The sequence below is a fragment of the Catharus ustulatus genome, chromosome 17, assembly GCF_009819885.2.
Source record: "Catharus ustulatus isolate bCatUst1 chromosome 17, bCatUst1.pri.v2, whole genome shotgun sequence".
Lineage (NCBI taxonomy): Eukaryota > Metazoa > Chordata > Aves > Passeriformes > Turdidae > Catharus > Catharus ustulatus.
Window position 1 is genome coordinate 6072695 of NC_046237.1, and position 19028 is coordinate 6091722.

The 19028-nt window shown below is 44.9% G+C and overlaps 1 protein-coding gene across 4 annotated transcripts in view; it reads right to left on the reverse strand.

Annotated features, from left to right (window-relative positions):
- The window catches only part of NKAIN4 (sodium/potassium transporting ATPase interacting 4), a 49001-nt gene that overhangs the window by 1520 nt on the left and 28453 nt on the right, over positions 1-19028 (reverse strand). The window contains exons 4-7 of one of the 4 annotated variants that reach the window (XM_042779801.1): positions 14674-14871; positions 7000-7060; positions 3977-4061; positions 170-242 (exon numbers count right to left, since the gene is read on the reverse strand). In XM_042779801.1, the coding sequence (XP_042635735.1) occupies positions 239-242; positions 3977-4061; positions 7000-7060; positions 14674-14871 (348 nt within the window). In that variant the 3' untranslated portion in view covers positions 170-238. Of the gene's footprint in view, positions 1-169; positions 243-3976; positions 4062-6999; positions 7061-14673; positions 14872-19028 lie in introns of those variants that run through there. The other 3 variants (XM_033075074.2, XM_033075073.2, XM_033075075.2) reach the window with 3 other exon arrangements.

Consider the following 19028-nt stretch of genomic DNA (forward strand, 5'->3'; position numbering starts at 1 on the left):
GGAGCTGCATCAAATTTGGTTAGGAACTTAAAAAGCTAAGGGTCATCTCTAGGATAAAGGAGCTGCTTGAAATTGCAGTGATGTGCTTTTTGTGTAGGTGCAGCAGGATAAGCAAATCTACTTTTGGAGCCAGCAGTAAAGGTGAGTGAATGCTTTTGGCTGAAACATCACCTCGTACACATGCAGCTTCAGGATGATCAAAAGAGTGCAAATTCATGTTGTTTGTTTGGGAAAAAGTTTACCTAGAAAGAGAAGCAGAAGTGTTTTGTTTGTGTTTTCTCTCCTCAGAACAAAGAGGGATTTTCTTACCTGTTTAAATTTAATTTGTAAACTATTCTGGTTGTCAAAGTTTGGAGACAATAGGTGGAAAACAATTTTAAAGGAGTTTTCATCCCCTTTTTTCTTGTTTCAGTTTTGGATTCTGACTTTTTGACTTAATGTTATTTATGTGCTTGTATTGGTGTATTAAGAACCCACTTCAGGCCTGTCAGGGATGATGGCTGCATGGGGACAAGTCCTGTAAGGCTCACAGCTGCTCTGAGCCTGTAGCCAGCAGACAGTGCCCCACACAAGATTGATCAGGGACCAATAAAATGAGCAATTGCCAACCTGAGCCTCAGATCCCTCAATTAACCAACACCTCCTGTTGCTGCCCTGTCAATACTGAGGTCTCCATCTGATAAAAGTCACACCCTGTGTTAACACAGGGCCCTTTCACTGGTAGATCTGAAGAAAGGAAAGTCCATAAAATCTGGCTACACAAAGAGCTCAAATTAAAGCTCTGAAGCCCCCAGTGTGATGCAGTGCTTGAGGTGTGATCAGTGACGGGCTGAAGCCTCACAGAGGTGCAGGTCACCTCTTGGCATTACAAACACAGTCCTAAAAGGCAGGAAAAGCCAGTGCTTGTCCTGTCCCCTTTAACTAAACAGAGGCACCTCCTGTCATCCATTCTTGATTTAGCACTACCCTGTGTACAAAATCATGCTTTGGGGTTATTCTGCTTTGCAATTGAGATTGCACAGTGCTGCTTTCCAGAACAATTCAGGGAGTGATGTCAGGAAACTGAAAGGATTCAGCAGGCAGGAGGTGCTGACAAATGCTCAGGATGCTCTGGGGACTTGGCAGGTAGTGCAGGGGCTTGGAGAGAACAGCTTGAGTGAGAAATGTCAAAGCTGCCTTGGCCAGCACTTGGTGTAAAAATCTGTTTTTGCCTCGAGTGACGAGAATTCTGTTAATACAAATGAACAAACAAGAAGAAAAGCAACCCAGAGCTGAGGTTCTGTGCTGTGCAGCACAAGGGGAGACAGTGGTGCCAGCAGGCACAACCTGAACTTGTGCTTCTGTTGAGGGAGGAGAAACAGTTCAACTCTTTTTTCCTAAAAACTCACTGGAAATGCTCTTTTAGCCTCAGGTGAGTAACTTTGCCTTTCCAGAAGTGATTTGGATAAGTACTGTGACACAAAAACTCAAGCACTGAGGAATTAAACATATCTTCTATCAAGAATGCTAATATATTATTTTTAAATAATTAATGTGGTGCCTTGATTGGCAATCAGCAGTGAGATTAAGGGCAATTCTTTTGCTCAGTAAAACTTCCAGAACAATTCTTTTCATGATAATTTAGGCCTCTTTTACTTAAGGTTGTGACTTCAAGCAGTAACTATCACAACCAAACTCCCCTGGAGCCAATGAAATGTGGAGGAAAAGCAGTTGTGGAACCAGAAACAGAAATAATTTTAATTTTAGAATATCATTGTTGCTCTGAGCGTTCAAGGTGTGAATTGAGATGAGCACTCTTAAATCTTGCCTTTGTAAACAAGAGTACAAAATAATGATTGATTATTGTTGCTGGCTTTTTTTTTTTAAGAGAAAAATTACACCTGCCTTGAAAAATTTGTGAGGTTTTCCACTAACTAGAGGTTTGCAGCTGAGGTCAGGGAGATCATTGTGATAAAGCTGGGACATAGCTGGATTATGGTGTGCAAGTATCTATTATCAGTGACAGTTTGGGGAGGTGTTTTTTCCTCCTAGCAGGAGGCAAAGGTATTTAAGAACTCCTTCCAGTGCTGTGGCTGGAAGCTGAAGGCCAGAACTGGGGTGCACAGTTGGAACACTGAATTTAGCACCTCATGTCATTGCTCTGTGGGATCTCTAAAAACTCATAAATTCAGAGGTGTGAAGAAGAGAGACTAGAGAAAAATGCAGGTAAGGGCACAATGGGAGGAAAGTGTGATCTCATCAGGAAAGGAGAGGTAAAACTGGAGTGAAGAGGATAATTCCATTAGGGAATGAGGGAAAGTGATCCTGTTAGGGAAGTGTGGCAGCCCAGAAAATGCATCTGACTGCAGCCAAGGGGGTGATGCCATCCTAAAATGAAAGTTCCTGCTTGCAGTCAGCTCCAAGTGATCATTGCAGAATAAATTCGGTTTCATTCAGCATTTCCATCAACAAAAAGGTGTTCAAACTAGAAAGCCCATGTTCCTGACCCCCAGTTCTGTAAACTTAAACTTTTAGATGTATTTGTTTTGTATCTTCTTGAAGAGGATATTAAAAAAAAAAAAGCCTTCAAGTAGTCACCAAATGATTTTCAGAGCAGGACAAGGGCAGCTGGCAGTCAGTGCCCCAGCCTGCTCCACTCCATGGCACCATAACCTGGGAATCAATTATGCCTTCCTCCCCTCACTCCCCTTCACACACATGGAAAAAAGGCAATAGGCTGAAATAAATAAACAAAAATTGCTATTTGGTGGCTGCTGAAATTTATAGAGGGTTACATTATCTACAGCTCAGCAGCTGTTTTTGCCTCATGTTAGCCTGAAAGAAATATTATTTGTTGTGCTGGCACAAAATATCAACAGAGAAGTGATGGGCTGAAGGATGGGAGGGAGGAACAACAAAATTATCTGCGGACTTGAATAGGAACTTCCCTTCTTACTGAGGCCCTGGAAGAAAGTTTCACATTGCTAACTTCTCTTCATATAAACTTCTCTTCATATTACAATCTCCCCATGCAGGAATCTTTTTTTCACAAGCAGAACCGGTCATTTTAAGAAAAAAACAGCCCAAATCCTGTACTGTACAAACGTGATGCTTCTTCAGCACCCTGTACCCAGCCAGTAAATCAGGGAGCTGCTTAGAGCTGCACAGCTTCTGCAGACTGTGAAAAATTCTACCCCACTGTGACAAAAAGAGAGAGAAATCAATATTTAATCTCCTGTAGCATCCCTTGTAATGACGCTACAGAACCCCCAAAGTTACAGGGAATTCAATGGCTTTGCCAAAATTACTTGTATTCCTGATCTTGTGCTGCAGTGACAAAGTGGGCACTAAGTCCTTATGAAATTAGAGGGGCACATTTACCAATCTACCTCAGGGAAGGTTTTTCTCTCCTCAGCCCCACTCTTTTCCACCATCCTCACATCCTTCTTTTTGGCAGGACTCTGGTAACATTGCTCCTGAGAAACAGCCTCCCTCAGCAGCTGCTGTGAAAAACTTCCATGTGTTGAACTGCCTCTTGCAGACCAATTGAAAGAATATAAAATCAGATCTCAGTGCTGCTTTAAACAGACAGAACTGGCCTTTGTGTTTGAGAATCTCATTAAGAACCAGCTTTTAAGTGGACAGAGTGAAATTGTGATCTTGTGCCTCAGGGGTCAGAAAGGGAATTCAGCAGTGGCCTTTCATTACTGGTATGAAGAAGCTGCTGTGGACAGCTCCTCTTTCTGGTCTCAGCTGAACTTTTGGGCTGCCCCACATGTGGAAAGCTCAGTTCTTGGAGGTAACAGAGTTTTAAATTATTTTAGAGCTGAGAAAGGGCAATTTCACCCCTTCTGGTGTCCATTTGTTCATCATTTCCATGTCTGAAAAGCCTGTTGGAGAAATCAACCTACAAGGAGGAAAAAACCCCAGAAGTGTGGTACCCTTGAGCCAGGAAACCAAGGAGCAGGTGGAGTCTCTGAGCACAGATGATACTTACAGGTATGTCTGCTTGAACAAAAGGTTGGTGGGTTTTTCATTGACATGGTAGAGAGGAAATGGATCAAATCCACCAATGAAATCAACTGAAAAAAAATCAAAACTCAAATAAACAAACAAACATGGCCAGAAAGTTGAAAGGAGATGAAAGAAATGTCATGGCATAAACACAAAAATCAGTGACAGAACAGAAAAGTGATTTTTTTCATGTATGGATTGCTGGGATCTCCTGGGATGGGCAAACGTGCTGAAGAGGAGATTTCAGCTAACACAAAACTTAAAGCAGAGCTAACAAAAGACTCTAGAAAAGCCTCCTTGGGTCTTGCCTCCACACTGCACATGAGAGGAGGGGAGGAAGCTGGGACAGCAATGCCAGGGACAGCACAGCACAGCACTCCCTGTGAAGGTCACACAGCCAACTGGGGATTTTCTTGCCCCACTTGTCTTTCCTGCAAGACAACAGCAGCTTTGGAAAACTGCAACCACCTCATTATCTCCAGCTCTGGTATTTTCTGTGCCCCCTCTGCCAACTCAATTTCTTTTAATTGTGCACAGACAGAACAATGCCTCCCTTCTCCAGCAGAACTGGGGGGAGCTCTAAGTGACATTCCCTTAGTAACCAGGGAACAGTTTTCCAAGGCTGTCCCAGTTCCCTGGACTTGAGGCCAAGGCTGCAGCACAGAGCTGGCCAGCACAGCCAGGGCAGGGGGTGTGAGGTGCTCTGATTTGTGACTGGCCTTGCAAAACCCTCTAAAACAGACCCAGTCCAGGTCGTTTTTGGGTGCCAAGTAAGCGCATTTTGTGTGGAAGTGTGAAAACCATCCTGTCCAACTGTCATTTAAAAATAACTGGAGAGTTTTATTAACTATTTCAATGCCTATTTATTTTTCTTTCCTGAAGGTGGCACTAGTATTTTAAATTTAAGCTGAAGAGGTTTGAGGTTTTTTACTGATACTACTAATATATTGGGTGTGAAAAAACCCAAACTTCTTAAAATATATTTAGAAACCTAAGGACAACAGATTCTGACAAATTCCATCTTGATGGAAAGCTTCATGCTAATACTGCAATTTTGGGACAACTGGGTGAAACCTGTAGAAGTTTTTAGTTATTTGTGGGGATAATTCCCAAATAGTTTCAGTGAAACTTTACCTTTTCTCAGCCATTTTTGAAAGCATTTGAGTATTCTAAAATGAAAACAGGCTGCCACTAAAAAAAAACAACAAACCAACAAAATATTCACTTTATTATCTCAGTTGTGGAACACCTAGATTGGAAAACTTTAAAGAACTGCAATGTTTAGTAACTATTGAGTACCTTGAACAAAAACAAGTCTTATCATCTGAACACACAAGCACCAAGGCACTCAAAATCCAAGACACCTAAAAAAATAAATCTTAAGTGTGGTTCCTTGTGATTCAACACATTGCATTAGCACAGCTAAAATATTCTTGCCCACAATTCAGCATTAGTAGGGCCCTACTGCTGTGTTTTCTCATGAAAATCACGTTAGCATGAGCTTCCTGATTAATGTGCCTCAGCACTTATAATTACTTCATGCTGCATATCAAAGCAACATTTAAAGGAAACCACAAATGGAAGAGAAAATTAAAACGCAGCTCAAATTTATTCAGGTCACTGGAAGGATCTACCCCTGTGAGTGTGAAATATTGATGGTTTGTCATTGTTAATTATTCAAGCTGGCATTTTAACTTTGAGCTGGGAAACTGGGAGGGAAAGTGAATTTGTTAGTAGGGAAAAAAAATACATATCCTGAAATTACCAGCTCTGTGTTTCCTAGATAAAGCTTCCTTCCATGTTGTTGCCTCTCCTAACAGAACCCTACTATAAAAATGAGTTCTGTCAAGTTATTGCTTTACAATATTCAGCAGGGGCTCAGAACTGGAGCTATTTAGCTAATACAAGAGCTACAGCCTAATTTAAAAAATATTACTATAATGTAGCACCTTCTCTAAGTGCACTGCCAAGCTCTAAAGAAATGATCAATAAAGCCAAGAGAATGAGTTCAGCCAGGAAGGAAGGAAGAAAAAAACCATAAGGACAAGGCAGATAAGTAATGCATCTCCTCTCGCTCCTATGAAAACACATTCTTCACATACTTTCAAATACTCAGTTCAAAGCTGTTGTTTTCCAGCTCTCCTCCATGCCAGCTGCTCTTTAAAACAACAAAGCTACTTGCACAAACCCAATCAATGCCTTAAATGAATTGATACTTGGATGTAAAACCTTTGGATGAGATCCTCTGCTGCAGTAAACTGGCCTAGACCCAACACACTCCATACAAATCTAACTTTGCATTTACTTTAACCCTATGCATCCATTTGTCTGTGAAATTATTGGTCTCAAAGGGTGTTTTAGAGGGACAAAGCAATCCAGGAGCAGCTGGATACCTGCACAGGTCCCTCAGAGCTGTGAGTCTGCCCTGACACGTGTCACAGTGACTGACTGTCACTGAAGAGATTTGTGTACCCAGCACAAGGGAGCTGGCTCCTTCCTCTCTAATTCAAACACAGCACTTCCTCTGCTCTTAAATTAAGTGGTCAGATTGGCTCTTGGCAAGAGCTCTCATGATCTGCTTCATCCTCAGCTTGTGGCACATGAGGCTCAGCAGGTCTCCCACTTGAGCCCTGGGCTGAAAGCTTTGTTGTAGGTGCTTTTAATCGCAGCAGTCATATTTCAGAACCATTATTGTCAGGCTGTATGAGCTTTGAGAACAGAAGCAGCTGCCCACTTTCTCTAAGGCTTAGTCCAGCTGAGAAGCCAAAACCAAGCTCTTTTTGTGCTCTAAGTGTAGCAGAATTACAGCATCTAACACAGTGACAGAGGGAAAAAATATTCTCACAGTAAGAATAGCTGATCCTTGAAGGGTAGTTAGTGCCATATACACACAGAGGCAGGGATGGAAAGAAGTCTGATGGCAGCTCAGTCCTGACAGACAAACATCTGAGAGAGAAATAAAATGTACTAAAACCTTTGCCAAGAGATCTGTTGATAAATACTTACAGCTGTCTTCTTCTTCTGTAAAAACACTAACCACGTAACAGGCGTACACAAAGCCCACCAGCTGGAAAAGAGAGAGAATAAATCATTTTTTAGCATCAGCCAGTGTGAGCCTGGTCAGAACCCACTGGGCACAACTTCAACAGGCACTATTTACACTCAGCTTGGCAGCATTTCTGTAGCTGTGGAGCCCAGTCATATTTGCTGTAGGAGGGGAGAGGTGTGGGTGTCAGGGAAGGCACTGATGGAGCACACCCAAAGCTCCAGAAGGAAAACTTGCAAGACCCATCCTCACCTTCAGAGCAGCACCTTCAGTTGCTTGAATGATTGGCAAGAACTTGTGTTGGCTGTGTTGAAACTGAAACTATTGTGCTAAGTTAATTCTCTGTAAGAAGTGATGGGGATACAGGAGAGGGCCTTGTGACAAATGTACAGGAGACACAGAGTTTCAATGACAAGAACTCATCAGCTCAGCATTTCTGTCACATGGGGTAAATGACCAATTAGAGGTGAGTTAGTTTCTAGGCAGATGAAATGTTAACCATAACAATAGTGCTGTACTGGCAGAAATGTTCAGAGACACCAAAATCTTTAATAACTTGGTAATTTCTAGAAGCTCTAAAGCATCAGAGCTGCCTCCTTCAGCTCCTTATCAAGGTGTCCCTCAGCCTAAACAGAGAAACAAACTCCTGGTACTATGGGAGTTAAGAATTCCTCATGCAGTAGAGTCTTATTTTGCTTTGCCTTCTTCCTGTTAATCAAATATCCTCTCCATCCTTCATTTTATATCTTTACATAGCACCCCACTTAGCGAGATCTTGGTTGACAGTAACTGTGTTAGTAAAGTTATTGTGAGGCATAATTGTTTTCCACTGTGAACCCAATTCCTGGGAACAAGAGGCAGCCTGTAACACACAGTGACTCACTCCAAGCACAGACAGAATGATGCATGGGAGGGCTTGAAAAGTAGAGTCCATTCATTTTTAATATGACAGAAAAATACATCACACCCGAAAACAAAAGGCAAGATAATGAGATTTCTGCTGGGGAGTTTTACAACTTTTGTGGTTTCTCCTGCTCTCCCTGACAAAACATGCCTCGCTGGGAGGAAATGGAAAGGTTTTGTAGCATCACTAAGCCCTGTTTTTCCTTGAAGATTTTTCTATAAGAATCTGAAAGAGAAGGCAGCTCATCCCTTTCCTCTTGGGTGGGGCTTATGGGAGCACATCCCAGAACATCAGTGGAGGAAGGGCAGCTCTGGGGGCTCCCTCATTCCTCTGCTGGGCATTTCTGAAACCAAGGTTTCAGGCTAAGCTCCTGTGAGCTACAGGGAAACATAAATCCTCAGTTCACATGCAATGGCCAGTCTGATTGTACCTGCTGCCTTTTAGAATTGTCTCAGAATAGAACTATCAGTATTTAAGGCAGACAAATCAAAACCAAAGTATCAGAGATTTTTCCTCTCTTCTATTGCTTGTACTGTAATACAATAAAACCTGGAAATTGTTCTTTCTTTTTTTTCCATGAAGTTTGTGGCAGCTTTTGGGCAGGTCAGAGCAGCAAAGCTGGGGAGGGGGTCTGGAGTACAAGTTTGATGAAGAACGGCTGAGGGGGCTCAGGAGAAAAGGAGGCTGAGGAAGGACCTTAATGCTCCCTGTGACTCCCTGGAAGGAGGCTGTAGCCAGGTAAGAGACACCCTCTTCTCCCAGAAAACAAGCAGGAAATGGCCTCAAGATTTACCAGGAGAGGTTTAGATTGGATACTGGGGAATATTTCATCATTCAAAGGGTGCCCAGAGCAGTGGTGGACTCACCACCCCTGGAGGGATTTAAAGGACAAGCAGATGTGGCCCTTGGGGCAGGTTTGGAGGGGTTTGGCAGGGCTGGGGCAGCTCCACGGCCCCGTCCGGCTCTCCCCGGCGGCACCGCCCCGCTCCGGGCTCTGGCCGTGGTGCTGAACCCCGGGGCCGCTCATCCTGCAGGACCTGACCCAGCTGCTCTCGCAAAAACAAAACTGCTTCCACCCCGAGAGATGTCCAGCCAGCTTTCTGCACGCCCTGATCCCCAGCATGAAGGATCTGAACCCAAGTAACAAATTCTGAGCGTGCTCACACACATCCTCTGCTTGCTGCAGCATTTTTACAGTGCAAGATCCAGCCTCTTACATCAGGTCAAATCATGCAATTTACACAAAAACAAATATCCAGGCAGGAAAGATGCACCCTGAACACATACCCTGACTCCAAGGGAACTCTAGGATGGTTTTTCTCAGAGCAGGAGCTTTGGGTTAACAGCCATGCAAAGTGGCAGCCCTAAATCCACTCACTGTTATTGTACTCTATAAAATACAGACACAAATCTTACGTGGTACCTGTGTCAGGAAACTCCTGATAGAATTAACAATGAAAATGATTTACCTGCCCAGTTTATGAGCAGAGTTGGGAACGATTATCAGCTGTACTGTCACAGCAAACCTGATAAAGCTCTGGGCATTTTTCACGGTTCAGAAGCACCAAGCAATGTGATTCACTTGGGAAGTTTGTTTTGCACAGAAATTAATGCCCCATAACCCTCAACCATCATTCTGCTCACCCCATACATTTTTCACTTTATGACTAAGGTGACTTTTTGCATTCAGAAAAACAAACCAACCAATCAAAAACTGGTGAATTAAATGAACTTCCCTAAATCTGTAATTCCAGCTCTGTTGGAGTGGAGGGTTTTCTTTTTTGATTCCTTCCATCACCTGGCTTTGTTTCAAAATCATCTGCTTAGTGTTTAAAATCTACTTTTTATTGACTTCATAATCCATTCCTTCTTTAGATGAACTACAGCAATAAAAAAACTTGTTTATTTAATGGACCTTCTATTCAAAGAAGCTTTGTCTTGTGATTTAGCCAAAACAGGAGAAGGGGGGCAAAGGGGGGAAGAGATGTACAATATAAATATGAATTTCAGATTTTCTTGTGCTGACCTAAACTGTAATTAAATACTCTAAAGGATTCGTCTGTAATTAAATAACCTCAAATTAAATAATCTCAGGGATTAACTGAACTCAGGGGAATCTCCATGTCTCACCTTTGGAATAAATTATGAATGAAATACAGCAAAGGAGGAGAAATGCTGCTCCTATTGTCCAGTCCTTCCCCTGGAAGAGTCTGCTGGAGTGTGGAATGAGCAGAGTCCAAGAAACACCCAAAATTCTCTCTGACTGCACCTGTGATAATGATGTGTTGAGCCCCCAAACATCACCCAGTTTATCAGCAATTAACACAGAACAGGAAGCTTCACAGAAGAATTATTTCAACAGTTTGGAATAATTTCCCCCTTGCTCCAAGTGCCATCCTGGCTGCTGATTTCAGTACAAAGGAGGGGTTTAAGCTCTGTATCCCAGGGAAATACCAACAATTCTTGGATCTTTGCAAATTACATCAGGGGAAGTGGAAGAGGAGGGAAAACGTCAGCGATGTAAAATGACACTAAGCCACTGCTCTAATTCCCCAAAGAATGTTCTAGGGCTTTAGCCTCTGCTGCTGTTTCTCTGCTTGTTCTGAATGTGCAGTACCAGCTTTCTCCAAGCTGCAGAAGGATCCGATTAAGCTTTTTATTAGGAACACATGTTGAGGGCAGGTGTGTTCTGTCAGCCTGGGAACGCACACGCTGCCCCGCCAGGGAGGATGGAGCGGGGCTGCCCCAAGCTCTCTGCAGGCAAACACAGTGGGAAAGACAGGAAAAGACAAGTGTGCCCCAAGGGAATGAGGGAAACATATGTCTGAGCATCCCCCTGCCCCTCAGTCCTCTGAAGTTAACTTTTTAATAGAGAGGTGAAAACTGTTCATAAACAGCAGTGTTGAATGGAGGCAGTGGAGCCAGAAAGAGTAAATTAGAGAAAAACCTGCAGAAAGGGATCTGCTGGCTGCAAGTGTGCAAAATACACAAAGATGGGAAGGCAAATTTCAGGAGGTGTTACTGTTACTTGTGTGAGATCTTAGCTTCAGTCTACCTCTGTCCTAGTGAAGATTCTCCAACTCTTCTTTCAACAGACAAACTTGTCACTGCTTTTTCTACCACAGAGAATAGGTGCAAAGTCTCTTCTTTCAGGGCAGATGCATTTTAGGTTTCACTTCTAATCAGAGCTAATGAAAGGTGCACACTAACATCAGTGGGGGAAATGAAGGGAAGTCTGCTATGAGAAAGCAAAAATCCAGCTTGTGAAAGAGCTATTGTGACCAGATAGCCAAAGAGAGGCAATCAAAATCCTTTAATTCCTTGACCTTCTTTACTCTTTGGATGCAATTACAACCACTGAAAATCTACCTTGTGCCAAGAGCAAGGCATCTCTTGTGCACTGGTTCTCACATAACATCTGCTGTCAAGGCTTGCCTTGCTGCCTCCCTGGGAACCTTCCAACCTGTCAGTCTGAGTGAAAACAACAGACAGGCAGGCAGCGAGTTCTGGCGGCTGGGAAGACATTTCCAATTTCTGCCCCATTCAGTGGAGCCTCAGGAAAAGCCCAACCCTCCCTACTCCCAGAAGTACCATATGGACAGCCCAGAGCTATGCCAGGTATTTCAGAACTGGGAATCTCTCCTCTCCCTGCTGGCTGGCGTGTTGGGGGCGTGCAAGATGAATCCTTGCTCGGGCAAGAGCAAAGCAGATTCTTATCTTGACAAACCAGTTGCTGCTGCATTTCCTACCTGGGCTGGTAGGATTATCCATTTCTATAGCAGGACAGACTTGTGGATGCTGCCACAATGAGCTTTGATGTGTTTTGTGCTGAAGCATTGAGAAAGATTTTCATGCTGGGCCCTACAGCAACTTGTATCACGTGTGGTGACTAATATGCCCAAGTCTGATTGCATTCCAGATTAAAGGAATTGCTTTTGCCTTCAAGGAGTACAGACAAGCTCTGAGCAAAAGCAGACTGAGACCTTATGTATCCTCAAATGTATGCCCAGGAGCAGGATGATATAATCAGCAGGAGTCAAGCTGACAGCCAACACTGTGCTCACCATATGGGTCCAGGGTTGCTTTCCATCTCCTTTGGCATGCAAGACTGAATTCAGAGAGCCTTGCCCTGAGTACACAACACTGCAGTACAGTCCCTCAGTTGTCTTAAGGAATTGGAACTTTCAGAAAAAAATAAATCAAGTGCTCACAGTTGGGCACTGCATATTCAAACAGCACGGATTTCACAGTGCTCTGTCTGGGGTGGAAACCAAACCAAGCAGAACACACCCTCCCACCCCAAAACTTCCAAAAAACATTAGACAAAGCAAAACCAAACTACTGAGAGCACAATTTTGGCTGTCCCTTGCCCTTCCTAACAGGGAACAGACTCTTCTGGTCTGAGACAAGGAGGGAACGAGGTCATGCCTCTTGCTGCATCCCCTGAGCCTTCAAGTTGCTGGTTGTGTTTTTGTGCTATTGATCTGTGTCCCTGCCTGTCTGCAGCACTGTACCTGCCAGCTCTCTGGGGACAGCTGCCCGTAATAAAACCTGCCTCAAAGTGAGATAAAGGGAACAGAAAAAGATGCTGGCAGGGATCAAAGAGTTTGACCCTCAGAGAGTAAAAAGGGAGAGAACTGGCTGACTGCTTCCAGGCAAGGTCTGAGGGAGAAAGAAGATTTGCTTTTGGTCTCAAAGAAGAGGGGAAAAGCTCCATTCCTCCCACTACATGACAAAATTTCATGAGCATTTCAGACCCAGCAGCAGTTCCAGACCTGGGGCTTCAATACTCTGCTCTTATTACAGGACAAGTAGAAATTTAGTTCACTGCATAGCTCAGCCCATATGGATTTCTTGCCTGCAAGTATTTTAACCCCATTTCCAGGGTTTAGGACTCAAAAATTTATTGCACCTTAAATCTCAGGGAGAAAGAGAGAGAAAGTATTTCCGTAAATCCTATTTTGTCTTATATTTCCCTCCTCTCTCCCCATCTGGCCCTTAGTGGTGTTTTGCAGATGCACAGAGAATATTGCCTTTGGGAAGAAGCAAAGGAAAAGCCACTGCCAGAGACACAGTCCCATACATCAGGGTGATCACTTAGCCCAGGGCCACGTGCCTAAGTCAGTAAGCTGCCAAAAAACAAAGATCTGCTCAAACAAACTCAGGACCATTTGCTGGCTCAACCTCTAGCCCAGGGCACAGTGGCTGTGCCAGCTCAGGAAGGATGCTAAGAGTGAGAAACCTCTGTGCTTTAAAAAGGGATATCCTGACTGCAAAGTCTGCCCTTGTTTCACCCAGCTCAGGTACAGCACCAATCCTGTTCCACCCTCTCCAAAAGACACCAGGCTCTGTTCTGGACACACAGGTTTGCCTTTCTCACACACAGGCATGGAAGCAGCTCACAGACAGACTCATGCCCTGAAGGAGAGCTGAGGGAATATTAACATCCAGCACACGTGCCAGGGAGCCCTTCCAACTCAGGAAACAGGAGCTTCTGCCTCTGCCTCTCCTCTGTGACACGGTGAGAAAGGGGCCTGAGCCTTCCCCCTCCCTGCAGCTCACACACACCATCCCAGCTAATAGGAAATGCAGCAGCAGCACAGCAGAAAGCTGTACCAAAAAACGTGCAGAGAAGTACTTGGCACTCCAGAAACTTGAAAAATCTCTGTTATCCTTCAGCATTTAAACAGGGCCAGTCACATTTCTTTTTGAAGCCAAAACTGAAAGCCAAAAGGTGAATGATTCCCCAGTTCAGGTTTCTAACTGAAGTCATTAACCCCAAAGTAACAACCCAAAGCAGATGAGAGATGTGGGCTACAAAATGCAAGAGCACCATTGCAGAGAGGGGCACAATGGACATTTTGGTTCAGTTAATTTCACAGAAAAGTGAGGAACAATTAACAGTGAACATGAAGGATGTTGCATTTTTGCAGAGTACTTTCAAAAGACTGAGGAAGACTGTCATGAGGAAAGAGTGGATGAAAACTTTTAGTGAGTATATCTTGGCTATCAGCAGAAGGAAAATATGCTGCTTACTGCCTCCTAAAAGTTGATTTCTTTTTCTGGAGATTCTTCACAACAAATGTGTGGGTATGTGCTCCACCATGCATCACTGAGCCATGGAGAGTAAGAGCATTTCTTCACAGAAACATGGAATTAAGGTTGGAAGAAGCCTTTTAAGATCAAGTCAATCATCAACCCAGCAACACCAGCATGTTCATCACTAAACCATGTCCTCAGGTGCTATATCCACACATTTTCAGAACACTTCCAGGTATGGTGGCTCCACCACTTCCCTAAGCAGTCTGTCCCAGTGCTTTACAGCCCTTTCTGTACAGAAATTGTCCCCAGTACCCAAACAAAACCTCCCCAGTGCAATTTGATGTAATTTCCTCTTGTCCTGTCAAAACCTTTTCTTTTGACCCTCCTCCAGAAGGGTCTCTGTCCTTGTCAAAACACGAATTCCCACACCCCAGCAGGGATTCAGAACCCTTTGTTACTGCCTGGTTGCACAGATGCATCACTTCAGCCATCAGGTTGCTGATACCCATTTCCAACTGTCCCAAGAGGCAGAACAGGACAACAATCAAACAAAACACATTTACAGAGGGTTCTGCACTCAGGCAATACAAAAAGTGGTGGAAAATACAGGCCAACCTCTGTGCCTGGAAACAAGAAAACCAAAACCAAAGAGCCTCTGCTGAGGAATTGAGGAATTGCTGGCACTCACCGCGATGAGGATCTGGAAGGAGCTGTGCATGACCTCGATGTAGCGGTACTCCAGGGCACAGCCAATGACAGAGATGTAGGAATGGTTATCCAGCCCCTTGATGCCAGACATTGAAGCCTCCTTCCTCACACAGCCAGGGCCATTTTCACTCCACCAGGACTGGTGTCGGGAGATGTTGAACGTCAGGAGCTCGCTGTCCTAAAGGGCAAAGTTGCAGAGATCTCTGTTTAATTTGGTTGTACACATGGAGGCTGTATTAAATCCATGGAAACACAGTTTCTGAGATCCCCACTCCCTAAAAATGCTAGCACAGATCAAAGGACATTGGCATGACTTTCCTTCACAGAATCATGGAATGGTTTGGTTTGGAAGGGACCTTAAAGAAGCTCCCACTATCCCAGGTTGCTCCAAGCCCCTCCAGCCTGGCTTGAACACCTCCAGGCATGGGGCAGCCACAGTTTCTCTGGGCAACCTGTGCCAGGCCTCCCCAGCCCCACAAGGAAGAATTTCCTCCTATTATCTAATGTAAATAAATTTTCCAGGCAGGCTGCTGTGGTGAGAACCATTCCTGAGGCAGCCCTGCAACAAATCTATTTCAGCATCCTGTAGCACAGCTTGGACACAGGCTGCAGACCCAAGAACATTTTGCTAGTGGTTTCTTTGCTCAGAAAAGAACCCTCAAGTTTTGGGTTTGGGAGATGAACCCTGTAACTCCAGAGGAAAAAGGTAAACAAGGCAGCACTGAGTGTCCTGCCAGGCTCTTCCCAGCACAGAAATCACCACAAGCAACTGGAAAACATGAACTTCGTAACTCCAAAATTACTTTCAAAACCCAACAGATCTTCCTCTGTTCCTAGCTTTTAACACACCTGACCAGATCCTGTACCATTTTTGCCTGTTTTCCTTCCACACTCCTCACATCTGGTGCTCCTGTAGCTCCTGTCAGCCCCAGGTCAGCCTGCCCAGCTGAGCTGACCCCACAGTGCTGACTGCAGCTTCTTGTGAACACCTCCCCTGCACCTTCTTACCAACTTTACCTCCAGAGGCTTTTTGTTTTCTCCCTTGTCTTTGCTAGGTAAATACTTTAAACCAGCTGAGGGCATTACAGAGCAAAATGCACACAAGGAGAGCAGAGCTTTGGTGTGCAGCCAGGTGCTTATTTTAAAATGACCACACTTTGCTCACACTTGAGAGAAGTGTGGTTTTTATAAGAATATTCAGAAGGGCTTTGAGGTTTTGAGCCTGCAGGACCCTCCTGCAGGTAAAAGACAATCTCAGGACTGGCTGAACAGCTGCAACCCTTCATGGATGAGTGCCAAGTGCTGGCTGCCCCTGAAGTCCTCTCAGGTCACTTTGATGCACAATCAACGATCCCTTTTGACCACAAAACAAGGCAAGGCGTTGGAAGTTTTACTCTGAAGAATAAATTAAAAAATCTGAAGGCAGAGAATCTGTATCTCTACAGAGAGGGATGAATGCTGGATCTACACATGTCACCCACCCATTACCAAAGGTTTTAGCACCTATCCATGAACTATTTCACACTGCTCATGCCAGGCTCCTACACAGCCCCAGGAGGAAAGCCACAGCTCCCAGAACAGCAGCACTCAGAGCTTGGGGTATTCACACTTCCCAACATGGAAAACCTCATATGGCAGCTCCTTTGTGTCAGCTCCCTGTAGAGTCAAAAGGAAAAACAGATTCAGAGCAGCTTATCCAAGCTCCTACTCCAAAATTACCCTCTGGAGAGAGGGCCTGTCTCCACAGCCAACAGGAGCCCAGCCAGGCAGTCCTGCAGATATAAAACATGGACTCTGAACAGCACATCCAGGGCCAGACTGGAGTCCCAGGGGCAGGAACCTGAATGCCAGCCAGAACCAGTGACAGTCCCAGACTGCCCCATCGGTGTGGGGACCCTCCCTGCAGCACAGACACCCCAAAGCAGCCTGCAGAGCCCTTGTTCAAATCTGCTGCAGGAAGCACGTGCTGAGAAATGTGGACAATTAAGTGAGAAGACAGCTGCCAAGCTCCTGACATAATCACCACAGCAGATGGCAAGTGCTTTACAGAGATGGAGGGCACGGAAACGGAGCGTGGCACTGGGGCAAAAGCAGCCAGAATAGCACAGACAGTGGGGAAAACTCCATTAACAGTTGGGAGTTTGCCCCTCTGCTGGGCTTCACCCTTCAGTGGCCCACACATAGCTCAGAAAGTCACCAAATCACAGCTTTTCTGCAAAGCTTGTTCTTTTTCCCCCAAGTTTGTGTGTTCTGAGGCTCATGGCTTTTCCCCAGCCTCCAGTGGCTGGGCTCTTCTCCCTCTCACTGCTCAGGCTGGGGAAAGAAGCCAATCATCTTTCTCAAAAAAAAAAAATAAATAAAAAATCAAAAAGCCAAACCCCCACAAACAAACAAACAAACAGAAAGAAAGAAAGAAAGAAACCTCCATAACAACCAGCCCCTCCCAGTGAATTCCTGTTTCTTTGCCTGGGGCTCCCCCATTAGCACTGAACCAAAGCTGCTCCCCAGGGCACCACAGGCTCTGTTCTAACCTCAGTCCCCAGGGCTTCCCTCTCCCAGCTCACAGATGGTGCCTCCCCAAACCTTCTGCCTCGCTGATGCAGACAGACCCTCAGTGTCCTCTCTGCTCCTTACAGAGCCATCAGTGTGTGTTTGGCAGAGGAAGAAACAGGCTGCTTTCCTTCTAGAATCTCCCTTTTTTCAGCCTTCAGAGATTTGGTTCTGGCTAAACTTTGCTGCAGAAGATGAACTTGTTTGTGAATTCAGCCTGAAAAAGCACAACAGGTGTGGCTGGAGGTGGGCAGGTGGAGGAACAGGAGCTCCTAACCAGCACTCACTGCTTTTTGCCCACAATCACACTCCAGCTCTGAGCAAAAAAGAAACAAAAAGAATTTAAAAATTATGCATCAATGAAGAGCAGATTGGAAAAACTGAGCACACTTGGATTCTAAAAGTGCCACAATGCCTTGAACTCACAAGCCATCAATCTCACAGATGTAAGGTGAATGCTGATGGCACACTGGATCAGGGAATGTCTCTGTTCAGAGCCACCTTCCTGAACCAGCGCCTGTCTGGAGCACGAGGGCAGCACAAACAAGAGGGTCTGAACATGCAAAGCAGAGCTGTTCCTTTGCCTGTGTCCCTGGATACCTGTGTGATGGGGCACAATAAAAAGAGCACTCAAGAAAATCCCTTAATTGACCTCCTGTGTCTCAGAGCTTGCTGGGGGACTGCAGAAACAACTCCAGGATGTCTCCTGTGGTTTGCCAGCTCCGTTGGTGAGAATACACTTGGAGAGAAGCGAAACCATGAATTAGAAGAGCACACAAAATCAGGAGAAAGGAGCCAGTTTTAAGGAGGTTCAGGGAACAGCTGTGTCCCAAAAGCTTTCTGCGATGCATTTGAAATGCAAACACACTGAAATGCTCCCAGAGGCAGAATGTGGGCTGGGAGATGTTAATCAGGCAGGGAGGGGGATCTGTGTGTGCCTGGCCAGGGCCAGCACTGCCTCCTTCACCTCCAGCCTGGAGGGAAACCCCAGCCAAGCTCCTTCTCTGGAGCTCCTTGAAGGCCAGCCAAAAAAATCACATCTCACTCTGAACTGCTGTAGCTCCTGGCTGCCCCCATTTGCCACCAGGGTGAGAGGGAAGACAGCAGCTCTGAAACTGCAGCACCTACATTTTCCCCAGAGCCTGTTTTCCCCAGCGTGTCCCATGGGAAACTCACACCTACCTCCAACACCCACGGAGCCAGCTGCAATCCTTTGCTAAAATAGCTTCTGAAAGCTGCTCTGAAATTATTTTCTAAGGGACACTATCAGAGATGATTTTACTTCTTGTTGTTAACAGCCTTCTGAACTGCCTCCCCCAAATTTCCTTAATTATCAGGCAAAACCACACTAGGACAGCTCTGCAACAAACTGAACCTCATTTGGGAGCCACCAGAGCTTGACAGCAGAATCATTTAAAATCTTTTTAGATGGAAACATTTCTTATTAAAATAGGAAATGTAATTTCATCTTTCAGTGCTGCATCACCTTGAGACACACAAAAACACTCCCAGTGTCTCTCAGTGGGCTTGCTGACAATGCCACAGCATTTAAAAGCCAAATCCCAGGCTTCCAAGTTCTAAATTTAGAAGGAGTTGAGGGACAGTTTTACATACATGTGAATTTATCCATCCTCCTGGTATTTTAACCAGGTACAAAATCCTCCCAAGATGCCATCCAGATTCTCTGAAATACAAATAAAAAACCCCCATTTGACTCACAAGGGCTGCTTCCATTTCAAGAGGAGATTTAGGACACCACAGCTCTGGATTCAGATCAAAGCAGTG